Source organism: Chiloscyllium punctatum, chromosome 39, assembly GCF_047496795.1.
Source record: "Chiloscyllium punctatum isolate Juve2018m chromosome 39, sChiPun1.3, whole genome shotgun sequence".
In the NCBI taxonomy this organism is placed as follows: domain Eukaryota; kingdom Metazoa; phylum Chordata; class Chondrichthyes; order Orectolobiformes; family Hemiscylliidae; genus Chiloscyllium; species Chiloscyllium punctatum.
Window position 1 is genome coordinate 8,026,382 of NC_092777.1, and position 26,347 is coordinate 8,052,728.

The window sequence follows — 26,347 nt, forward strand, 5'->3', positions numbered from 1 at the left end:
CAGTGGTGAGGATTGTTTATACAGCATAGTGAGCAATGGTGAGGATTGTTTATACAGCATGGTGAGCAGTGGTGAGGATTGTTTATACAGCATGGTGAGCAGTGGTGAGGATTGTTTACACAGCATGGAGAGCAATAGTGAAGATTGCTTATACAGCTTGGTGAACAGTGTTGAGGATTGTTTATACAGCATGGTGAGCTGTGGTGAGGATTATTTATCCAGCATGGTGAGCAGTGGTGTGCATTGTTTATACAGCATGGTGAGCAGTGGTGAGGATTGTTTATACAGCATGGTGAGCAGTGGTGAGGATTGTTTATACAGCATAGTGAGCAGTGGTGAGGATTGTTTACACAGCACGGTGAACAGTGGTGAGGATTTTTTGTACAACATGGGGAGCTGTGGTGAGGATTATTTATACAGCATGGCGAGCAATGGTGTGGATTGTTTATACAGCATGGTGAGCAGTGGTGAGGATTGTTTATACAGTATGGTGAGCAGTGGTGAGGATTGTTTATACAGCATGGTGAGCAATGGTGAGGAATGTTTATACAGCATGGTGAGCATTGGTGAGAATTGTTTATACAGCATGGTGAGCATTGGTGAGAATTGTTTATACAGCGTGGTGAGCAGTGGTGAGGATTGTTTATACAGCACGGTGAGCAATGGTGAGGATTGTTTATACAGCATGGTGAGCAGTGGTGAGGATTGTTTATACAGCATAGTGAGCAGTGGTGAGGATTGTTTACACAGCACGGTGAGCAGTGGTGAGGATTGTTTATACAGTGTGGTGAGCAGTGGTGAGGAATGTTTATACAGTATGGTGAGCAATGGTGAGGAATGTTTATACAGCATGGTGAGCAGTGCTGAGGATTGTTTATACAGTATTGTGAGCAGTGGTGAGGATTGTTTATACAGCATGTTGAGCAATGGTGAGGATTGTTTATACAGCATGGTGAGCATTGGTGAGAATTGTTTATACAGCATGGTGAGCATTGGTGAGAATTGTTTATACAGCGTGGTGAGCAGTGGTGAGGATTGTTTATACAGTACGGTGAGCAATGGTGAGGATTGTTTATACAGCGTGGTGAGCAGTGGTGAGGATTGTTTATACAGCATAGTGAGCAGTGGTGAGGATTGTTTACACAGCACGGTGAGCAGTGGTGAGGATTGTTTATACAGCGTGGTGAGCAGTGGTGAGGATTGTTTATACAGCATTGTGAGCAGTGGTGTGGATTGTTTATACAGCATGGTGAGCAGTGGTGAGGATTGTTTATACAGCATGGTGAGCAGTGGTGAGGATTGTTTATACAGCATAGTGAGCAATGGTGAGGATTGTTTATACAGCATGGTGAGCAGTGGTGAGGATTGTTTATACAGCATGGTGAGCAGTGGTGATGATTGTTTACACAGCATGGTGAGCAATAGTGAAGATTGCTTATACAGCTTGGTGAACAGTGTTGAGGATTATTTATACAGCATGGTGAGCTGTGGTGAGGATTATTTATCCAGCATGGTGAGCAGTGGTGTGGATTGTTTATACAGCATGGTGAGCAGTGGTGAGGATTGTTTATACAGCATGGTGAACAGTGGTGAGGATTGTTTACACAGCACGGTGAACAGTGGTGAGGATTTTTTGTACAGCATGGGGAGCTGTGGTGAGGATTATTTATACAGCATGGCGAGCAATGGTGTGGATTGTTTATACAGCACGGTGAGCAGTGGTGAGGATTATTTATACATTATGGTGAGCAGTGGTGTGGATTGTTTATACAGCATAGTGAGCAATGGTGAGGATTGTTTATACAGCATAGTGAGCAATGGTGAGGATTGTTTATACAGCATGGTGAGCAATGGTGAGGATTGTTTATACAGCATAGTGAGCAATGGTGAGGATTGTTTATACAGCATGGTGAGCAATGGTGAGGATTGTTTATACAGCATGGTGAGCAGTGGTGAGGATTGTTGAGACAGCATAGTGAGCCATGGTGAGGATTGTTTATACAGCATAGTGAGCAATGGTGAGGATTGTTTATATAGCATGGTGAGCAGTGGTGAGGATTGTTTATACAGCATGGTGAGCAGTGGTGTGGATTGTTTATACAGCATAGTGAGCAATGGTGAGGATTGTTTATACAGCATGGTGAGCAGTGGTGAGGATTGTTTATACAGCATGGTGAGCAATGGTGAGGATTGTTTATACAGCATGGTGAGCTGTGGTGAGGATTATTTATCCAGCATGGTGAGCAGTGGTGTGGATTGTTTATACACCATGGTGAGCAATGGTGAGGATTGTTTATACAGCATGGTGAGCAGTGGTGAGGATTGTTTATACAGCATAGTGAGCAATGGTGAGGATTGTTTATACAGCATGGTGAGCAGTGGTGAGGATTGTTTATACAGCATGGTGAGCAGTGGTGAGGATTGTTTACACAGCATGGAGAGCAATAGTGAAGATTGCTTATACAGCTTGGTGAACAGTGTTGAGGATTGTTTATACAGCATGGTGAGCTGTGGTGAGGATTATTTATCCAGCATGGTGAGCAGTGGTGTGCATTGTTTATACAGCATGGTGAGCAGTGGTGAGGATTGTTTATACAGCATGGTGAGCAGTGGTGAGGATTGTTTATACAGCATAGTGAGCAGTGGTGAGGATTGTTTACACAGCACGGTGAACAGTGGTGAGGATTTTTTGTACAACATGGGGAGCTGTGGTGAGGATTATTTATACAGCATGGCGAGCAATGGTGTGGATTGTTTATACAGCATGGTGAGCAGTGGTGAGGATTGTTTATACAGTATGGTGAGCAGTGGTGAGGATTGTTTATACAGCATGGTGAGCAATGGTGAGGAATGTTTATACAGCATGGTGAGCATTGGTGAGAATTGTTTATACAGCATGGTGAGCATTGGTGAGAATTGTTTATACAGCGTGGTGAGCAGTGGTGAGGATTGTTTATACAGCACGGTGAGCAATGGTGAGGATTGTTTATACAGCATGGTGAGCAGTGGTGAGGATTGTTTATACAGCATAGTGAGCAGTGGTGAGGATTGTTTACACAGCACGGTGAGCAGTGGTGAGGATTGTTTATACAGTGTGGTGAGCAGTGGTGAGGAATGTTTATACAGTATGGTGAGCAATGGTGAGGAATGTTTATACAGCATGGTGAGCAGTGCTGAGGATTGTTTATACAGTATTGTGAGCAGTGGTGAGGATTGTTTATACAGCATGTTGAGCAATGGTGAGGATTGTTTATACAGCATGGTGAGCATTGGTGAGAATTGTTTATACAGCATGGTGAGCATTGGTGAGAATTGTTTATACAGCGTGGTGAGCAGTGGTGAGGATTGTTTATACAGTACGGTGAGCAATGGTGAGGATTGTTTATACAGCGTGGTGAGCAGTGGTGAGGATTGTTTATACAGCATAGTGAGCAGTGGTGAGGATTGTTTACACAGCACGGTGAGCAGTGGTGAGGATTGTTTATACAGCGTGGTGAGCAGTGGTGAGGATTGTTTATACAGCATTGTGAGCAGTGGTGTGGATTGTTTATACAGCATGGTGAGCAGTGGTGAGGATTGTTTATACAGCATGGTGAGCAGTGGTGAGGATTGTTTATACAGCATAGTGAGCAATGGTGAGGATTGTTTATACAGCATGGTGAGCAGTGGTGAGGATTGTTTATACAGCATGGTGAGCAGTGGTGATGATTGTTTACACAGCATGGTGAGCAATAGTGAAGATTGCTTATACAGCTTGGTGAACAGTGTTGAGGATTATTTATACAGCATGGTGAGCTGTGGTGAGGATTATTTATCCAGCATGGTGAGCAGTGGTGTGGATTGTTTATACAGCATGGTGAGCAGTGGTGAGGATTGTTTATACAGCATGGTGAACAGTGGTGAGGATTGTTTACACAGCACGGTGAACAGTGGTGAGGATTTTTTGTACAGCATGGGGAGCTGTGGTGAGGATTATTTATACAGCATGGCGAGCAATGGTGTGGATTGTTTATACAGCACGGTGAGCAGTGGTGAGGATTATTTATACATTATGGTGAGCAGTGGTGTGGATTGTTTATACAGCATAGTGAGCAATGGTGAGGATTGTTTATACAGCATAGTGAGCAATGGTGAGGATTGTTTATACAGCATGGTGAGCAATGGTGAGGATTGTTTATACAGCATAGTGAGCAATGGTGAGGATTGTTTATACAGCATGGTGAGCAATGGTGAGGATTGTTTATACAGCATGGTGAGCAGTGGTGAGGATTGTTGAGACAGCATAGTGAGCCATGGTGAGGATTGTTTATACAGCATAGTGAGCAATGGTGAGGATTGTTTATATAGCATGGTGAGCAGTGGTGAGGATTGTTTATACAGCATGGTGAGCAGTGGTGAGGATTGTTTATACAGCATGGTGAGCAGTGGTGAGGATTGTTTATACAGCATGGTGAGCAATGGTGAGGATTGTTTATACAGCATGGTCAGCAATGGTGAGGATTGTTTATACAGCATGGTGAGCAGTGGTGAGGATTGTTGAGACAGCATAGTGAGCAATGGTGAGGATTGTTTGTACAGCATAGTGAGCAATGGTGAGGATTGTTTATATAGCATGGTGAGCAGTGGTGAGGATTGTTTATACAGCATGGTGAGCAGTGGTGAGGATTGTTTATACAGCATGGTGAGCAGTGGTGAGGATTGTTTATACAGCATGGTGAGCAGTGGTGAGGATTGTTTATACAGCATGGTGAGCAGTGGTGAGGATTGTTTATACAGTATGGTGAGCAGTGGTGAGGAATGTTTATACAGCATGGTGAGCAGTGGTGAGGATTGTTTATACAGCATGGTGAGCAGTGGTGAGGATTGTTTATACAGCATGGTGAGCGGTGGTGAGGAATGTTTATACAGCATGGTGAGCAGTGGTGAGGATTGTTTATACAGCATGGTGAGCAGTGGTGAGGATTGTTTATACAGCATAGTGAGCAATGGTGAGGATTGTTTATACAGCATGGTGAGCAGTGGTGAGGATTGTTTATACAGCATGGGGAGCAGTGGTGAGGATTGTTTACACAGCATGGTGAGCAATGGTGAGGATTGTTTATTCAGCATGGTGAGCAGTGGCGAGGATTGTTTATACAGCATGGTGAGCAGTGGTGAGGATTGTTTATACAGCATGGTGAGCAGTGGTGAGGATTGTTTATTCAGCATGGTGAGCAATGGTGAGGATTGTTTATTCAGCATGGTGAGCAGTGGTGATGATTGTTTATACAGCATGGTGAGCAGTGGCGAGGATTGTTTATACAGCATGGTGAGCAGTGGTGAGGATTGTTTATACAGCATGGTGAGCAATGGTGAGGATTGTTTATACAGCATGGTGAGCAGTGGTGAGGATTGTTTATACAGCATGGTGAGCAATGGTGAGGATTGTTTATACAGCATGGTGAGCAGTGGCGAGGATTGTTTATACAGCATTGTGAGCAGTGGTGAGGATTGTTTATACAGCATGGTGAGCTGTGGTGAGGATTGTTTATACAGCATGGTGAGCAATGGTGAGGATTGTTTATACAGCATGGTGAGCAATGGTGAGGATTGTTTATACAGCATGGTGAACAATGGTGAGGATTGTTTATACAGCATGGTGAGCAGTGGTGAGGATTGTATATACAGCATGGTGAGCAGTGGTGAGGATTGTTTATACAGCATGGTGAGCAATGGTGAGGATTGTTTATACAGCATGGTGAGCAATGGTGAGGATTGTTTATCCAGCATGGTGAGCAGTGGTGAGGATTGTTTATACAGCATGGTGAGCAGTGGTGAGGATTGTTTATACAGCATGGTGAGCAATGGTGAGGATTGTTTATACAGCATGGTGAGCAGTGGTGAGGATTGTTTATACAGCATGGTGAGCAGTGGTGAGGATTGTTTATACAGCACGGTGAGCAGTGGTGAGGATTGTTTATACAGCATGGTGAGCCGTGGTGAGGATTGTTTATACAGCATGGTGATCAGTGGTGAGGATTATTTATACAGTATGGTGAGCAGTGGTGAGGATTGTTTACACAGCACAGTGAGCAATGGTGAGGATTGTTTATACAGCATGGTGAGCTGTGGTGAGTATTATTTATACAGCATGGTGAGCAATGGTGAGGATTGTTTATACAGCATGGTGAGCAGTGGTGAGGATTGTTTATACAGCATGGTGAGCCGTGGTGAGGATTGTTTATACAGCATGGTGATCAGTGGTGAGGATTATTTATACAGTATGGTGAGCAGTGGTGAGGATTGTTTACACAGCACAGTGAGCAATGGTGAGGATTGTTTATACAGCATGGTGAGCTGTGGTGAGTATTATTTATACAGCATGGTGAGCAATGGTGAGGATTGTTTATACAGCATGGTGAGCAGTGGTGAGGATTGTTTATACAGCATGGTGAGCCGTGGTGAGGATTGTTTATATAGCATGGTGAACAATGGTGAGGATTGTTTATACAGCATGGTGAGCAATGGTGAGGATTGTTTATACAGCATGGTGAGCAGTGGTGAGGATTGTTTATACAGCATAGTGAGCAGTGGTGAGGATTTTTTATACAGCATGGTGAGCTGTGGTGAGGATTATTTATACAGCATGGTGAGCAATGGTGAGGATTGTTTACACAGCATGGTGAGCTGTGGCGAGGATTGTTTATACAGCATAGTGAGCAGTGGTGAGGATTGTTTATACAGCATGGTGAGCTGTGGTGAGGATTGTTTATACAGCATGGTGAGCAGTGGTGAGGATTGTTTATACAGCATGGTGAGCAGTGGTGAGGATTGTTTATACAGCATGGTGAGCAGTGGTGAGGATTGTTTATACAGCATGGTGAGCATTGGCGAGGATTGTTTCGACAGCATAGTGAGCAATGGTCAGGATTATTTATACAGCATGGTGAGCAGTGGTGAGGGTTGTTTATACAGCATGGTGAGCAGTGGTGAGGATTGTTTATACAGCATAGTGAGCAATGGTGAGGATTATTTATACAGCATGGTGAGCATTGGCGAGGATTGTTTATACAGCATGGTGAGCAGTGGTGAGGATTGTTTATACAGCATGGTGAGCAATGGTGTGGATTGTTTATACAGCAAGGTGAGCAGTGGTGAGGATTGTTTATACAGCATGGTGAGCAGTGGTGAGGATTGTTTATACAGCATGGTTAGCAGTGGTGAGGATTGTTTATACAGCATGGTGAGCTGTGGTGAGGATTGTTTATACAGCATGGTGAGCAGTGGTGAGGATTGTTTATACAGCATGGTGAGCAGTGGTGAGGATTGTTTATACAGCATGGTGAGCAGTGGTGAGGATTGTTTATACAGCATGGTGAGCAGTGGTGAGGATTGTTTATACAGCATTGTGAGCAGTGGTGAGGATTGTTTATACAGCATGGTGAGCAGTGGTGAGGATTGTTTATACAGCTTGGTGAGCAGTGGTGAGGATTGTTTATACAGCATTGTGAGCAGTGGTGAGGATTGTTTATACAGCATGGTGAGCAGTGGTGAGGATTGTTTATACAGCATGGTGAGCAGTGGTGAGGATTGTTTATACAGCATGGTGAGCAGTGGTGGGGATTGTTTATACAGCATGGTGAGCAGTGGTGAGGATTGTTTATACAGCTTGGTGAGCAGTGGTGAGGATTGTTTATACAGCATTGTGAGCAGTGGTGAGGATTGTTTATACAGCATGGTGAGCAGTGGTGAGGATTGTTTATACAGCTTGGTGAGCAGTGGTGAGGATTGTTTATACAGCATTGTGAGCAGTGGTGAGGATTGTTTATACAGCATGGTGAGCAGTGGTGAGGATTGTTTATACAGCATGGTGAGCAGTGGTGAGGATTGTTTATACAGCATGGTGAGCAGTGGTGAGGATTGTTTATACAGCATGGTGAGCAGTGGTGAGGATTGTTTATACAGCATGGTGAGCAGTGGTGAGGATTGTTTATACAGCATGGTGAGCAGTGGTGAGGATTGTTTATACAGCATGGTGAGCAGTGGTGAGGATTGTTTATACAGCATGGTGAGCAATGGTGAGGATTGTTTATATAGCATGGTGAGCAGTGGTGAGGATTGTTTATACAGCATGGTGAGCCATGATGAGGATTGTTTATACAGCATGGTGAGCAATGGTGAGGATTGTTTATACAGCATGGTGAGCAATGGTGAGGATTGTTTATACAGCATAGTGAGCAGTGGTGAGGATTGTTTATACAGCATGGTGAGCAGTGGTGAGGATTGTTTATACAGCATGGTGAGCAGTGGTGAGGATTGTTTATACAGCATGGTGAGCAGTGGTGAGGATTGTTTATACAGCATGGTGAGCAGTGGTGAGGATTGTTTATACAGCATGGTGAGCTGTGGTGAGGATTATTTATACAGCATGGTGAGCAATGGTGAGGTTTGTTTATACAGCATAGTGAGCAGTGGTGAGGATTGTTTATACAGCATGGTGAGCAGTGGTGAGGATTTTTTATACAGCATGGTGAGCATTGGCGAGGATTGTTTATACGGCGTGGTGAGCTGTGGTGAGGATTGTTTATACAGCATGGTGAGCAGTGGTGAAGATTTTTTATACAGCATGGTGAGCATTGGCGAGGATTGTTTAGACAGCATGGTGAGCAATGGTGAGGATTGTTTATACAGCATAGTGAGCATTGGCGAGGATTGTTTCGACCGCATGGTGAGCAGTGGTGAGAATTGTTTATACAGCATGGTGAGCATTGGCGAGGATTGTTTAGACAGCATAGTGAGCAATGGTGAGGATTATTTATACAGCATGGTGAGCAGTGGTGAGGATTGTTTATACAGCATGGTGAGCATTGGCGAGGATTGTTTAGACAGCATAGTGAGCAGTGGTGAGGATTGTTTATACAGCATGGTGAGCAGTGGTGAGGATTGTTTAGACAGCATGGTGAGCAATGGTGAGGATTGTTTATACAGCATCGTGAGCATTGGCGAGGATTGTTTAGACAGCATAGTGAGCATTGGTGAGGATTGTTTAGACAGCATAGTGAGCAATGGTGAGGATTGTTTATACAGCATGGTGAGCAGTGGCGAGGATTGTTTAGACAGCATAGTGAGCATTGGCAAGGATTGTTTAGACAGCATAGTGAGCATTGGCGAGGATTGTTTCGACAGCATAGTGAGCAATGGTGAGGATTGTTTATACAGCATGGTGAGCAATGGTGAGGATTGTTTATACAGCATAGTGAGCATTGGCGAGGATTGTTTTGACAGCATAGTGAGCATTGGCGAGGATTGTTTAGACAGCATAGTGAGCATTGGCCAGGATTGTTTATACAGCATAGTGAGCAGTGGTGAGGATTGTTTATACAGCATGGTGAGCAGTGGTGACGATTGTTTATATAGCATGGTGAGCTGTGGTGAGGATGTTTATACAGCATGGTGAGCAATGGTGTGGATTGTTTATACAGCGTGGTGAGCAGTGGTGAGGATTGTTTATACAGCATGGTGAGCAGTGGTGAGGATTGTTTATACAGCATGGTGAGCAGTGGTGAGGATTGTTTATACAGCATGGTGAGCTGTGGTGAGGATTGTTTATACAGCATGGTGAGCAATGGTGTGGATTGTTTCTACAGCGTGGTGAGCAGTGGTGAGGATTGTTTATACAGCATGGTGAGCTGTGGTGAGGATTGTTTATACAGCATGGTGAGCAGTGGTGAGGATTGTTTATACAGCATGGTGAGCAGTGGTGAGGATTGTTTATACAGCATGGTGAGCTGTGGTGAGGATTGTTTATACAGCATGGTGAGCAATGGTGTGGATTGTTTCTACAGCGTGGTGAGCAGTGGTGAGGATTGTTTATACAGCATGGTGAGCTGTGGTGAGGATTGTTTATACAGCATGGTGAGCAGTGGTGAGGATTGTTTATACAGCATGGTGAGCAGTGGTGAGGATTGTTTATACAGCATGGTGAGCAGTGGTGAGGATTGTTTATACAGCATGGTGAGCTGTGGTGAGGATTGTTTATACAGCATGGTGAGCAATGGTGTGGATTGTTTCTACAGCGTGGTGAGCAGTGGTGAGGATTGTTTATACAGCATGGTGAGCTGTGGTGAGGATTGTTTATACAGCATGGTGAGCAGTGGTGAGGACTGTTTATACAGCGTGGTGAGCAGTGGTGAGGATTGTTTATACAGCATGGTGAGCAGTGGTGAGGATTGTTTATACAGCATGGTGAGCAGTGGTGTGGATTGTTTATACAGCGTGGTGAGCAGTGGTGTGGATTGTTTATACAGCATGGTGAGCAGTGGTGAGGATTGTTTATACAGCATGGTGAGCAGTGGTGAGGATTGTTTATACAGCATGGTTAGCAATGGTGAGGATTGTTTATACAGCATTGTGAGCAGTGGTGAGGATTGTTTATACAGCATGGTGAGCAGTGGTGAGGATTGTTTATACAGCATGGTGAGCAATGGTGAGGATTGTTTATACAGCATGGTGAGCAGTGGTGAGGATTGTTTATACAGCATGGTAAGCTGTGGTGAGAATTGTTTATACACCATGGTGAGCAGTGGTGTGGATTGTTTATACAGCATGGTGAGCAGTGGTGAGAATTGTTTATACAGCATGGTGAGCAGTGGTGAGGATTGTTTATACAGCATGGTGAGCAGTGGTGAGGATTGTTTATACAGCACAGTGAGCAATGGTGAGGATTGTTTATACAGCATGGTGAGCAGTGGTGAGGATTGTTTATACAGCACAGTGAGCAATGGTGAGGATTGTTTATACAGCATGGTGAGCAGTGGTGAGGATTGTTTATACAGCATGGTGAGCAGTGGTGAGGATTGTTTATACAGCACAGTGAGCAATGGTGAGGATTGTTTATACAGCATGGTGAGCAGTGGTGAGGATTGTTTATACAGCATGGTGAGCAGTGGTGAGGATTGTTTATACAGCATGGTGAGCAGTGGTGAGGATTGTTTATACAGCACAGTGAGCAGTGGTGAGGATTGTTTATACAGCATGGTGAGCAGTGGTGAGGATTGTTTATACAGCATGGTGAGCAATGGTGAGGATTGTTTATACAGCATGGTGAGCAGTGGTGAGGATTGTTTATACAGCACGGTGAGCAGTGGGGAGGATTGTTTATACAGCATGGTGAGCAGTGGGGAGGATTGTTTATACAGGATGGTGAGCAGTGGTGAGGATTGTTTATACAGCATGGTGAGCAGTGGTGAGGATTGTTTATACAGCACAGTGAGCAATGGTGAGGATTGTTTATACAGCATGGTGAGCAGTGGTGAGGATTGTTTATACAGCATGGTGAGCAGTGGTGAGGATTGTTTATACAGCATGGTGAGCAGTGGTGAGGATTGTTTATACAGCACGGTGAGCAGTGGTGAGGATTGTTTATACAGCACAGTGAGCAATGGTGAGGATTGTTTATACAGCATGGTGAGCAGTGGTGAGGATTGTTTATACAGCATGGTGAGCAGTGGTGAGGATTGTTTATACAGCACGGTGAGCAGTGGTGAGGATTGTTTATACAGCATGGTGAGCAGTGGTGAGGATTGTTTATACAGCATGGTGAGCTGTGGTGAGGATTGTTTATACAGCACAGTGAGCAATGGTGAGGATTGTTTATACAGCACGGTGAGCAGTGGTGAGGATTGTTTATACAGCATGGTGAGCAGTGGTGAGGATTGTTTATACAGCATGGTGACCAGTGGTGAGGATTGTTTATACAGCACAGTGAGCAATGGTGAGGATTGTTTACACAGCACGGTGAGCAGTGGTGAGGATTGTTTATACAGCATGGTGAGCAGTGGTGAGGATTGTTTATACACCATGGTGAGCAATGGTGAGGATTGTTTATACAGCATGGTGAGCAATGGTGAGGATTGTTTATACAGCATGGTGAGCCGTGGTGAGGATTGTTTATACAGCATGGTGAGCAGTGGTGAGGATGTTTTGACAGCACGGTGAGCAGTGGTGAGGATTGTTTATACACCATGGTGAGCAATGGTGAGGATTGTTTATACACCATGGTGAGCAATGGTGAGGATTGTTTATACAGCATGGTGAGCAATGGTGAGGATTGTTTATACAGCATGGTGAGCCGTGGTGAGGATTGTTTATACAGCATGGTGAGCAGTGGTGAGGATGTTTTGACAGCACGGTGAGCAGTTGTGGTGATTGTTTCTACATGAAGTCAACCTCAGTAGTCTGCCTGCTGCAAATCCATCTGTCCATGACATCATTGGCAAGAGTGACCACCATGCAGGTGTTGTGCAGACAAAGTTACACCTTCACACTGAGAATACCTTGCAGAATACCTTGAGAATATCATTGTGCTAAATGGGACAGACTTCAAACAGATTTAGCAACTCAAGACTGGTTCTAGAATGCAGCTCACCTCATCTTCAAGGACAATTAGAGATGGACCACAAGTTGTGTCTCAGCTAGCGATGCCCACATCCCATGAATGAATAGCAAAAACTATGAGATTTTCCAAGAAGGTGTATCTATACATGTGTCAAACAACCACACACATTGTATTCAAATACACCTTGTATTCAAATATACACACACAAACACACACACACACATACCACACGCACACTACACACACACACTCACACACACACAAAGACAAACACACTGTCAAACACGCAGACACATACACACACACACAAAGACAAACATGCAGACACATACACACACACACACACACACAAAGACAAACACACTGTCAAACACGCAGACACACACACACACACACACACACACAAAGACAAACACGCAGACACACACACAGACACACACACACACACAGACACACACACACACACACACACACACACACACAGACACACACACACTCACAGACAGACAAACACTCTGTCTGACACATACCCTATCTTCCTGTTCTTACCTTGAAGGTCTCATATCTGTCTGTGGAACAGTTACTTTGTCAACAAACTTCCCGAAGCCGATGGTGTAGTCATTTGACATGTTCCGCACCACAGCAGCTGTCAAATACAATTAATGAGAATTAGGGACATTCGAATACAAAAGCTCCATTTGTATAGGATCTGCCATGACCTCAGGGCAAGTGAACCACATTTGAAGTGTGGTAGTGTCGGAAATGCATCTGTCAACTGTTCTCACAAACAGCAACGTGAAAACTATCAGATATTTTATACTTTAGTCACAGTGTTTAAAGGTTAAATATTGGCCAGTATGTTGGCTAGGGGTGGCACGGTGGCTCCGTGGTTAGCACTGCTGCCTCACAAACCCTGCGTTTGATTCCTGCCTCAGGTGGTTATGTGGAGTTTGCACATTCTCCCCGTGTCTGTGTGGGTTTCCTCTGGGTGCTCCGGTTTCCTTCCACAGTCCAAAGATGTGCAGGCCAGATGAATTGGCCGTGTTAAATTGCTCATTGCATTAGGTGCATTAGTCAGGGGTAAATATGGGGAATGGGTCCAGGTGAGTTACTCTGCAGAGGGTCGGTGTGGACTTATTGGGCCGAAGGGCCTGTTTCCACACTATCGGGAATTTAATCTAATCATATTAGGATGAATTCTCCTGAAATTACTCAAAACAATAGAAGCTTTACATCCAGAGGAGAGGGCATACAGGGTCGCGGATCAATAGACTCCTCTGACAATACAACACATCCTCAGGACTTCCACGCTGGAATAGGTTTTGAGCTCACAACCCTCTGCTTCTGAGGCAAGTGGATAAATGCTAAGCTGACACATAACACCGATAAGGTACCAATCCATGTTGGACAGAACCCTCCATCTCCAATGAAGATAGTTTGTTAGCTCCCTCAGATAACGAACAACAAGGTAACAATCCCCAGAATGTGAAGCTTTGCGATATCGGGGCTGCTATAATGGTGGAGCACTGAAACGATAATGGACAAAACACTCTGCTGCTCACCCAGCTTGAGGCCCAGTTTCTTCAGGTTGTCCAAATCATCCTCCATTGAGTTGGAAAAGTCCATGAGGAAATAAAGATCAACTGGAGTTTCCAGTGGCTGAAAGATTTTGAATTTTATCCTCTTCTCCTCTCTTGCTCTCAGGGTCATTGCGACCTGTTGTGGTGAGATCTGGCTATGTTTGCTGCTCGTGTTGATCATTGTATTCTGAGAAGGAAAGAACTGAATTAATATTGTAGAATGCTCTTCAGAGGGTCATTGTGGACTCAATGGGCCAAATGGCCTGCTTTCACATTGTAGGAGTTCTGTGATTCAATGATTTTGCAACACCCAGCCCATATATATAGCCTTGTATGCCTGGGCATCACAAGTGTACATCTAAATACTTCTTCAACATTCTGAGGATTTCTGCATATTCCTTACAGGCAATGAGTTGCAGATTCCCACCACCCTCTGGGTTTTTCCTCACATTTCCTCAAAACTTTTTGCTCCTTTTTCCTTAAATCTGTGCCCCTTGCTCAGTGATCCCTCAAGGGGAAAAGATTCTTATCTTACAGTCTTCTTATTTTTATATACCTCAATCATGTCCCCTCTCAATCTCCTCTGCTCTTTTTTTTAAGATTAGATTAGATTACTTACAGTGTGGAAACAGGCCCTTCGGCCCAACAAGTACACACCGACCCGCCGAAGCGCAACCCACCCATACCCCTACATTGACCCCTTACCTAACACTATGGGCACTTTAGCATGGCCAATTCACCTGACCTGCACATCTTTGGACTGTGGGAGGAAACCGGAGCACCCGGAGGAAACCCACGCAGACATGGGGAGAACGTGCAAACTCCACACAGTCAGTCGCCTGAGGCGGGAATTGAACCCGGGTCTCTGGCGCTGTGAGGCAGCAGGGCTAGCCACTGTGCCACCGTGCTGCCCACTAACTGTCCAATCTCTCTTCATAACTTAAACTACCAGGCCCAGACAACATCCTGGTAAATCTCCTCTGCATCCACTCCAGTATTATTACACACCATCCATCATGTGGATTCCAGAACTGCACACAATATTTACTGAGGGATATGTTTTGCTTGTGACACCAGACAGAAATCTATTTTTTTTCTTCAAGACAGTGACAAAGGGTTTTTTTATGCTCACGTGAGATGGTTGGCGGGACCTCAGTTAAACATCTCGTCTAAAAGACTGCACCTCTGAGGATGCAACTTTCCCCTAATGTTTTCAAATCTCAGAAAAGCCAAGAGCAAGGAAGCTAGGGTGAATCATTCTCAATCCCTTGTTTGTCCTCAACTGAAGCATTATGTCCAGTTCTGGACACTACACTTTAAGAGGGATGTGAAAGTTCAGGAAAGATTCACAAGGATGGTTTCAGGGATGGGAATTTCAGTAAATCGGATAGTTTGCAGGTGTTAATTGGAGATTGGAAGATTGCAAGGAGATATCATCAAGACATTCAAACTTTTACGCTCTCTGGACAGAATAAACAGGGAAAAGCTGTGTTTACTTGCAGAAGGATCAAGAAGCAGAAAGCACAGATTCATAATGATTTATAAACGAAGCAAGGTACATGAGCTACATCCCAACAGATCCAAATTCTAACAAAACCCAATCCCAATAGATTCAAATCTCAATATCCAAATCCCAACAGAGCCAAACCTCAACATCCAAATCCTAACAGGATCGAATCCCAACTCAGCTGAATCCCAACAGATCTGAATCACAATAAGGCCAAATCCCAACAACGCCAACACCCAGCAGATCAAAATATCATCAGGCTATTTCCAACAGAGCCAAACCCCAAAAGAGTAGAATCCCAGCCAAAACAAATCCAAACAGAAACACAAACCAATATAGCCATATTATAGCAGAACCCAACCCCAAAATCACCAAAGTGGGAGAAAGTGAGGACTGCAGATGCTGAAGATCAGAGTCGAGAGTGTGGTGCTGGAAAAGCACAGCAGGTCAGGCAGCATCTGAGGAGCAGTGTGATGCTTTGGGCATAATGCTTCCTGAAGAAGGGCTTATGCCTGGAACGTCGATTCTCCTGCTCCTCAGATGCTGCCTGACCCAATATCACCAAACCCTAAAAGAACAATTCCCACTCATCCACAGCCAAGTAAACATTTAACAGATCAGTTCACCAACTATTCCACATCCCATCAAAACTACTTTCCATAACCCAAGTAAACGATATCTCAGTGAATCCGAATCTGGAGAAACATTTTCAAAGTAGCCACATCTTCATGCAACCAAACTCCACCAGCAGTGCCTTACCCCAACTTAGTATCATGGTTTGCAGAAAAGCGTGAAATGAAAAGGTTCTGCAGGTATATGAGGACCAAGTTGTACACAAGTGAATATGTTTTACTCAAACCAACTGATCATGGTAGAAAGAAAATGCAAATACGTCTGCTCCTGGTCAGTAGTCAGGTATGAGTGGAGGACAGTCTACCAAATAGATGCCCACACCTAGAAGGACTGTGACCAGGTCTGGGAGAGGAGAGGCAATTATAAAGCAGGAAAACCATGTCCCAGCCAAAGTCAATACATTTACGATTGAGAGGAGAACAGAGGTGACAAAGTTTCCTCTTGGCAAGGCTTGGCTTCCTTGCTCATGGTCTGCAGCCTGGACAGCAGCTTGTCAACTGTGGAGAACATACCCTTAGGATTTTCATTGAGCTCTGAAGCCTCATAATGTTTTTGCATTTTGATTGCAGATTGATGTGCAGATCGCATCTTGGGTAATTAATGCCCTGCAAATCAAGAAGCACTCATTATTGACAGCACACCATTGACCCTCAAACCTTTGCTAGCTCTCTGTCTCCTGACTAAAATGTATTTTCAACAATTCTGCACACCCTAAGGACTGTGGTGGTTCAAGAAGGCAGCTCCCCATCCCCTTCTTAAGGGAAACTAAAGATGGGCAATAATTATTGGCCTGGCCAACAACGTGTACATCCCACCAAAGAATAATTTCAGAATCTCTCTTCATCCTCCTCCTAATCATGGAGTTTGATGCTCCACATGTAGTACAAGATCCGTTTTCTCTTCCATTCTTGATTTCTTTGAGTTCAGGCAACTGTCAAGTCTGACATTCAAAGGTCTCTATCCCCAGTCCTCTCCTTCCGCCTTGCTATAATTTTATCCTCTTTGTAAGATCTCCTCAGAACCTCTCCTTTCATTTGTACTCTCAGTTCCTCTCCTATTCTCACTCAGAGTCCCCTTCCCCTGCACGCCTCCCTCTGGAACAATGCAAGATATATTTGTGATGTAGAAATTGAACATAATGTTGTTTGAGTGTAAGCAATTTGATTCCTCCACAGGATCCACTGAGCTAGAAGCCTGTGTCCTCCAGTTGTCTTGGCTCAGAGTCTTGTTCTCTGTTACACAATGTAACTTGCTTTTGGATAATAAAAAGACCGATTCTGGTAACCCTCGATGCCTCATCCCTCAGCCCCACCCTCCCTCAATACTTTCCATCAACGACTAAAGTATTGGTGAAGTCTTGGAATACTATACCATTCCATTTTTAGTTTTGGGGGTGTCTGTGCTTGGGTTTGTCTGTGGGTTCTGGAGGAGGCTTTGTGTTCTGGTTTTGATGTGGGTTTGGAGATGGGATCAGAGTTCAGGTTTGGATGTGAGCTTGGAGATGGGGTCAGAGTTCAGATTTGGATGTGAGCTTGGAGGTGGGGTCAGAGTTCAGGTTTGGATGTGAGCTTGGAGATGGGATCAGAGTTCAGATTTGGATGTGAGCTTGGAGATGGGGTCAGAGTTCAGGTTTGGATGTGAGCTTGGAGATGGGGTCAGAGTTCAGGTTTGGATGTGAGCTTGGAGATGGGGTCAGAGTTCAGATTTGGATGTGAGCTTGGAGGTGGGGTCAGAGTTCAGGTTTGGATGTGAGCTTGGAGATGGGGTCAGAGCTCAAATTTGGATGTGGGTTTCGAAATGGTGTTGGAGTTCAGGTTCAGGTGCAGCTATGTAGGGGGATTGTGGGGTCTGTGGTCTGTGTTTGGGTTTGTCTATGGGTCTGAATACAGAGGTTTTCTGTTCGGATGTGCATGTGCAGGGTGGGGGTTGGGGGGGAGTGTGTGGTAAGGGACTGAGGGACAGGGGTGTACTGAGGGTTAAGAATTTACCTCATCAGCACAATAGGAGCAGTCTTTGTCCACTCTCATGCAATCAGAGCAGGTTTGACTTCGTTTGAGAAGGCAGCGATTGCCTGAAACCAACAGAAAGTACAAAAAGCAGCAAATTGTCAGCAGTGAGCAATGGGAACAACAAAACAGACACACATTCTGACATCAATATCTAAATCACACATTTGACATTGGATTATTCTATGATTTCTTCAAGCGATCACCAGTGAAACAAAGAGCTTGTTTAAAAATCTGACATGATGAGAATCATTATTGTACCTTCCCAATTTTGTCACCCCCCCCCCCCCATCCCACTCTCTCAGTCTCTCACCTCTATCCTGAAGCATCCCTCCCTCCTGATCACTGCCAAGAATGCAGTTACTCAGAATCCACCTCCTCTTCACACACTGACCACCCTTAAAGGCTCAGCAAGCCTTTGGAACCAGGCCTGTTGAGCACCCAAGAGCTTCTGGATATTTGTGCCTATCCATTCCCACAGGAGATTGTTCCTGACAGAGAATTTCTGTGCCATAAAAAAGGTGAGTTCTTAAATGGGGACATAGTAAAAGAAAGGACACCCCAAAAATTGAAAAGTAGTAATCTCACTTCTCTGGCCATAACACATGGCTCCCATCAGGACCACGATTGTCAATGAGCTCCATAACGTCCACCACTGCATCTCCTGACAAAACAGAAAGTGTTAATGGTTACGGTTCACATTCAAGGTCAACTGTGTCACAGGTTAATCCTCTATTCATTGCCTTATCGGCTATAATCATGAAACGAGAACTTTTAAGATTGGAACATGGCTCTTTTTGACCCAAAGACCAACTCCCCCTCAAAGATTAGTCCTCACCTACCCAACCCTATATATACCTAAGCCTATATATCAAACCCTTTTCTCTTGAAAAAGGAGCACATCAGCCTGGATTCTGTGATGTGTTATGAATGAGCACGGCCAGCCTTCCATAACACTAACATTTGCCCTAAACTTTCTATGAGAATTTGCACCAGAACCTACTTCAAGAGGCATTGTAGTTTTCAACAGACAATCAGAGAGCACTGTGAACAGGACAAGGAAATTGTAACTGTGGCCAATCAGATGAATGAACCATTAATGAGAGAAAGAAAGTCTGAACAAGTTAAATTTGTTAATTCAATAGCAAATTGTATGTGGAAAATGACAAGAGGGAACAAGTTAGATTTAAGAAGGAGATAAAAAGGGACAAATTAGAATTGAAAGAAAATTCTTATTGTGTTTTAAAACCCTAATAATTATGACTTGAGTATTACTGAAAAAAGATGCATTTTGTTGAGGCTTTTCATCTAACACCTTCAGGACATTTGGCAAGAATACCAATGTAAAGGGAAAACAATATTTATATATGAACATACAAACAAAGAGCAGGAACAGATCATTCAGCCCCTCAAGCCTGCTCTGCCATTCATTCAGATCATGGCTGATTTTATTGTAACCTCAATTCCACAGTTCCCCTTGCCCCTAATAATCTTTCACCGCCTCATTTACCAATTATCCATTCCATCTCTGTCTTCACTGCCATTTCAGGAAAACCATTTCAAAGACATGACCCTCTGAGTGAAAACAATTCAGCTCATCTCTGTTTTAAATGGACAAACTATTGGTTTTATGAATATGAGAGGAGAATACTGACTGGTTGGAAGGTTATCTTGGATTGGTAGAGATATTGCTTTGAGGAAAGCACCAGTTGGATTGTCAGGGTTTAGGCCATCGCTCTTGGGTCTGAAGAGTGCCTGGTCTTCTTCAGTATATCTTGGAAGGATAAGGTTTGATCAAGAAGGAGAGCTAACTGTTTCACACTGCTACCAAGCTGTAACAACATGAGTGCTGTTTACCACTAACATGATGCTGTGGTCAAGCCAAAAAAAGGTGTTCTGCTTATCTCACAAATGAATAACCTGATAATGAATTTCAGTTACAGTATGATGGAGGTATGATCTATGTAGGTATGCATAAGTACCATAGGTAACAAGCAAGGTACCCAACCAGCCCACCCTTACACAACTCACAATACAGTGTCCAACAGTGAATTGATTCTGTTATTGGATGACATTTTCTAACGAATCCCATATACATGAATAACTAATCTGAAAACCAATTTAAGATTGTCCATTGGTCTCGTAGTTTGGTATAGGTGCACACATGGAAATTTTATACATTAATACTTGTTCTATTCAGACAGAAAGAACATGTATAACACTGCACCAGTTTCAATTCAACAAAACAGGTGACAGCCATACGCTGGTTCATTTCTCAGGACAATGCCCTGACCAGTCAGAGTTAACTGTTAATTTCCATACAACTGCATTTATGTCATGGCAAGATCTCTACCACTTGTCAATCAATCAACACACTCCTATCATCCAATATAAATACTTCTTTTTCTTTATATTGGTATTTTTTGCATATACTCCTGATCAATGGATCCATGGATATACTGAGTCAATGGGTCCATGCAGCAGGAAAAATAATCCAAGCAATCATTGGTCCTGCTGAATGCAAGAAGAAAGGCTAAGACAAAATGTGTCTTTTTCGGAAATGATGATCTGAAGGAATGAGACTATACATGTATACAAGTTAATTATTAATGCCAGAGAGGTTGTTTGCAAGTAGTTGAGATTTGCTCCAACATCAAGAAGATAGTTATGCTGAAATAGTCGAATCTGATGGTTACAGGGTAACAAATGAGATTCTGAAAGGGATTGACAAGTGGATGCTGTTTCCTTTGTGACAGTCTAACCTAAGTTTCGGTCTTCCAATTAAGAGAGAGATGAGGAGGAATTTCTTATGCCTGAGGAAAATTAGTCTTTAGGATTCTCTTCCAGACAGATCAGTGCAGGTGGGGGCATATGTGTGTGGTAGCCCCTCATCATGAAAGGTCTCATTAGGTCATGGGAAGGTCTTTGTAATGTCTTGTAACGTGGAAAGTCTGTTATACAGCGGCTGTCACGCCTTTCTGGCTGTCAGAAAACCCTTCAGCTCTTACCTCCTGCCATAGCATATGGAAGGATGTAGGGATAAGTGATCACCCAGTCTGACCTTGCCAAGACACACCGTCAAGTCCTGCAGTGGGACTGGAGATTCTGGCCCTGAGGTAGGGACATCACTCACTGTGCTACCAGACTCCTAATCATTGAATATTGTCCAGACTGCACTATACAGGTCTTTGGATAACAAGGTAATCAAAGCCTATAGGAAGCAGACATGAAAGTACACTGAACCCAGAATCAGATCAACTGTAGTCTTACTGAATGGTGGTATAGGCTTGACAGAAGAATACTTTACTCCTGCTCCTAATGGATAAGATCTTACTGATAAGATGTAAGTGGAAGCTAGGGAACGTGGGGAAATAAATATCAATGCCTTGAAAAGTGTCCATATTATAAAAGAGGAGCTGGAGGTCTTAAAACACATAAGGGTAGATAAACCACTAGGACCTGGTCTGGTGTATCGCCCAACTTTGTGGGAAGCTAGGGAAGAGATTGTTGAGCCCCTTGCTGAGATATTTGTATCATCGGCAGCCTGGGTGAGGCTGGCGAGTGGCTGGTGTGTTGCTATTATTTAAGAAAGATGGTAAGGAAAAGCCAGGGAACAACATACCTGTGAGCCTGGCATCATTGGTCGATATGTAGTTGGAGGGGATTCTGAGGGGGAGGATTTACATGCATTTGGAAAGGCAAAGACTAATTATGGATAGCCAGCATGGTTCTGTGCATGGGATATCATATCTTACAAACTTGGTTTGAGTTTTTTGAAGAGGTGACAAAGAAGACTGTGAAAGCAGAGTGGTAGATGTTGTCTATGGACTTCAGCAGACTAGTTAGCAAGGTTAGATTACATAGAATCCAGGAGAAGCTAGCCAATTGGATTCAAAATTGGCTTCAAGGTAGGAGACAGAGGGTGATGGTAAAGGGTTATTTTTGGAACTGGAGGCCTGTCACCAATGGTGTGCTGCATGGATCAGTTCTGGGTCCACTGCTTTTGGATGTGACTGCAGGACCTATGGTTGGTAAGTTTGCAGATGACACCAAAATTGGTGGTGTAGTGAACAGTGAAGAAAATTATCTCAGAGTACAGCAGAACCTTGATCTAATGGGCCAATGGGCTGAGGAATGGCAGATGGAGCTTAATTTAGATAAATGTGAGGTACTGCCTTTTGGTAAGGCAAATCAGGTCAGGATATATACAGTTAATAGTGGGGGAGTGTTGCTGGATAAAGAGACCTAGGATTGCACGTGCAGAGTTCCTTGAAAGTGGAGTCTCAGGTAAACAGGATAGTGAAGAAGGCGTGAAGTGGGGAAGTGGTGGATGTGTGTACAATTAAAATGTTTATGCTTGCCTTTATTGGTCAGTGTGTTGGGCATCATGTTGCAACTGTACAGGGCATTGGTTAGGCCACTTTTAGAATACTGTGTTCAGTTCTGGTTTCCCTGCTATAGGAAAGATGTTGTGAAACTTACAAGTGTTTAGAAAAGATGACAAGGATGTTGCCAGGATTGGAGAGTTTGAGTTACAGGGAGAGGCTGAATAGGCTGGGGCTTTTTCCCTGGAGCATCAGAGGCTGAAGGCTGACCTTATAGAGGTTTATAAAATCATGAGGGGTATGGATAGGGTGAATATTCAAGATCTGTTCCTCAGGGTAGGGGAGTCCAAAACTAGAGGGCATGGGTTTAAAGTGAGAGGGGGAAAATTTAAAAGGATCTTAGGGGAAACATTTCACGTAGAGAGTGGTGTGTGTATGGAAGAAACTACCAGAGGAAGTGGTAGAGGCTAGTACAATTACAACATTTAAAAGGTATCTGGATGGGTATGTGAACAGGAAGGGTTTAGAGAGATAATGGTTAAAATGGTGTCTGGCACGCTTGCCTTCTCTGCTCAGTCCTTTGAGTATAGGAGTTGGGAGGTCATGGTGAAATTGTACAGGACATTGGTGAGGCCTCTTCTGGAATACTGTGTCCAGTTCTAGTTACCCACGTATGAAGGATATTATTAAGCTGGAGAGAGTTTAGATGAGATTTCCCAGATATTGCTGAGTAGGTTTGAGTTATAAAGAAATGCTGGGATAGGCTGGGATATTTTTCACTGGAACGTAGGAGATCGAGAGGTGACCTGATAGAAGTTTGTAAAGTAATGAGCGGCATAGATAGAGTTAACAGTAATTGTCTTTTCCCTAAGGTGGGGGATTTCAACACCATGTGGCACATTTTTAAGGTAAGAGAAGAGAGATTTATAAAAGACATGAAGGGCAAATTTTTTTATACAGAGGATGGTTTGCATGTGGAATGACCTTCCTGAGGAAATGGTGGATGTGGGTACAATTACAACATTTAAAAGGCATTTGGATAAGTACATAAATAGGAAAGGTTTAGAGGGATATGGGCCAGGAGCAGGCGGTAGAATTGTTTACTTTGGAATTATGTTAGGGATGGACTGGTTGGACTGAAAGGTTGGTTTCCATGCTGTATGATTCTATGACTCTAAATGGGACTAGATCAGTAGAGGATATCTAGCCAGCATGGATGAGTTGGTCCAAAGGATCTGTTTCCGTGCTGTATGACTATAACTCTATGACTCTAAATGGGACGAGATCAATTTAGGATATCTGGTCAGCATGGATAAGTTGGACTGAAAGGTCTGTTTCTGTGCTGTACAACTCTATGACTCTATAACTTGGTTTCTCTCTCCATAGATGCTGCCAGACCTGCTGAGTTTCTCCAGCAATTTCTGCCTTTAATTTTTTTTTTAACTTTGTTGCATTCCATTATCATTTTTAACGTAATCAAATCACTCTATAGTTTCCTCAGTCTCGGTGAAATCAGCTTGAATGTTACACATTTTTCATTACATTCATATTTCTTCACACTGAGCTGCAGAGTCATGAATCTGCACTGCACTCTGTCCTTCCTACAACCTTCCTGTAGTGTGGAGCCCAAAATTTCACAGTTCTTCCCCAATGTTTGATGAAACTGCACCTTTCCATGTTTACCTTTAGATTCTTTCTGTTGCAAATATTTGTTGGTTTTCCTTTCTGGGTTTATCTACCTGAGGCACTGCCAATAAGGTTCTGTATCTCTCTCATGCCTGGGTCACCAGATTGAGTTTTCAAGCCTCAATCCAGAGACTGGAGCTGACAATCTGGACTGACACTCCAGTGCAGTACTGCAGGAGTACAGCATTGTCAGAAATGGTGTCCTTCAGATGCGGTGTTCAACCAAGGCCCAGTCTGGTGTCTCAGGTGAAAAGATTCCTCAGCACCAGACGATTTATCCCTGGTGCACTGGCCATGACTTTTATTGGTCATCTAATCTCTCAAAAGATGATTCCTTATCATTATCACATTCCTATTCATTAGATCTTGCTGTTAATATTTTGACTGCCATGTTTGCTACATTACAATTGTAGTGTAACTTCCAAAGTTTTTTTTAAAATTCATTTTTGTGGAATGTGAGTGGTAATGGCTGGCCAGCATTTATTTACAGTCCCTAGCTGCCCTGGTGAAGGTGGTGGTGAACTGCCTTCTTGAACTGCTGCAGTCCACCTGCTGTGGGTTGACCCACAATGCCATTAAGGAGGGAATTCCAGGATTTTGACCCAGTGATAGTGAAAGACCAGCGAGATTTCAAAGTCTGAATGGTGAATGGCTTGGAGGTGAACTTGAAGGGGGTGGTGTTCCTATGTATCTGTGTCCTTCTGGGTGGAAATGGTGGTGGGTTTAGAAGGCATGTCTGTGGGTTAAGAAGGCATGTTTGGTGAATTTCTGCAGTACAACTTGTAGATAGTACACACTGCTGCTACTGTATGTTGAATGTGGAGAGAGTGGATGCTTGTGGATATGGTGCCAATCAAGCGGGGACTGCTTTGACCTGAATGGTGTCAAGCTTCTTGAGTGTTGTTGGGACTACACTCATCCAGGTAAGTGGGGAATATTCCATCACACTCCTGACTTGTGCCTTGTAGACCTTTTATCTCAGCCCACTTGGAAAGAACTCCCCACCTACATTCGGGACACTACCCACGCCCTCCACCCCCTCCATGATTTTCGCTTCCCTGGCCCCCAACGCCTTATCTTCACCATGGACATCCAGTCCCCGTACACCTCCATCCCACATCACGAAGGCCTCCAAGCCCTCCGCTTTTTCCTCTCCCGCCGACCCAACCCGTACCCTTCCACTGACACCCTTCTTCAAATGACTGAACTGGTCCTCACTCTGAACAACTTCTCCTTCCAATCCTCCCACTTCCTTCAAACCAAAGGAGTAGCCACGGGCACCCGCATGGGCCCCAGCTATGCCTGCCTCTTCGCAGGATATGTGGAACAGTCCATCTTCTGCAGCTCCACCGGCACCACACCCCACCTTTTCCTCCGCTACATCGATGACTGTATCGGCGCTGCCTCGTGCTCCCACGAGGAGGTTGAACAGTTCATCCACTTTACTTAAACCTTCCACCCCGACCTCAAATTTACCTGGACCGTCTCAGACTCCTCCCTCCCCTTCCTAGACCTCTCCATTTCTATCTCGGGCGACAGACTCAACACATACATTTACTACAAACCGATTGACTCCCACAGCTACCTAGATTACACCTCCTCCCACCCTGTCCCCTGTAAAAATGCCATCCCATATTCCCAATTCCTCCACCTCCGCCGCATCTGCTCCCAGGAGGACCAATCCCACTACCGAACAACTCAAATGGCCTCCTTCTTCAAAGACCGCAATTTCCCCTCAGACGTGGTTGACGATGCTCTCCACCGCATCTCCTCCACTTCCCGCTCCTCTGCCCTTAAACCCCGCCCCTCCAATCGCCACCAAGACAGAACCCCACTGGTCCTCACCTACCACCCCACCAAGCTCCAGATACATCGTATCATCCTCTGTCATTTCCGCCACCTCCAGACAGATCCCACCACCAGGAATATATTTCTGTCTCCACCCCTATCAGCATTCAGGAGAGACCACTCCCTCCGCGACTCCCTCGTCAGGTCCACACCCCCCACTAACCCAACCTCCACTCCTGGCACCTTCCCCTGCAACCGCAAGAAGTGCAAAACTTGTGCCCACACCTCCCTCCAAGGCTCCAATGGATCCTTCTACAGCCGTCGCAAATTCACCTGCACCTCCACACACATCATTTACTGTATCCGTTGCACCCGATGTGGTCTCCTCTACATTGAGGAGACAGGCCGCCTACTTGCGGAGTGTTTCAGGGAACACCTCTGGGACA

At 44.3% G+C, this 26,347-nt stretch overlaps 1 protein-coding gene across 3 annotated transcripts in view; it reads right to left on the reverse strand.

Moving 5' to 3' along the window:
- Window positions 1-26,347, reverse strand: part of itgb4 (integrin, beta 4) — a 186,550-nt gene that overhangs the window by 153,303 nt on the left and 6,900 nt on the right. For all 3 annotated transcript variants that reach the window (XM_072558118.1, XM_072558119.1, XM_072558120.1), the window contains exons 2-6: window positions 18,691-18,766; window positions 18,085-18,167; window positions 16,609-16,701; window positions 13,939-14,143; window positions 12,926-13,022 (exon numbers count right to left, since the gene is read on the reverse strand). In XM_072558118.1, coding sequence (XP_072414219.1) covers window positions 12,926-13,022; window positions 13,939-14,143; window positions 16,609-16,701; window positions 18,085-18,167; window positions 18,691-18,763 — 551 coding nt within the window. In that variant the 5' untranslated portion in view covers window positions 18,764-18,766. The remainder of the gene's footprint in view (window positions 1-12,925; window positions 13,023-13,938; window positions 14,144-16,608; window positions 16,702-18,084; window positions 18,168-18,690; window positions 18,767-26,347) is intronic.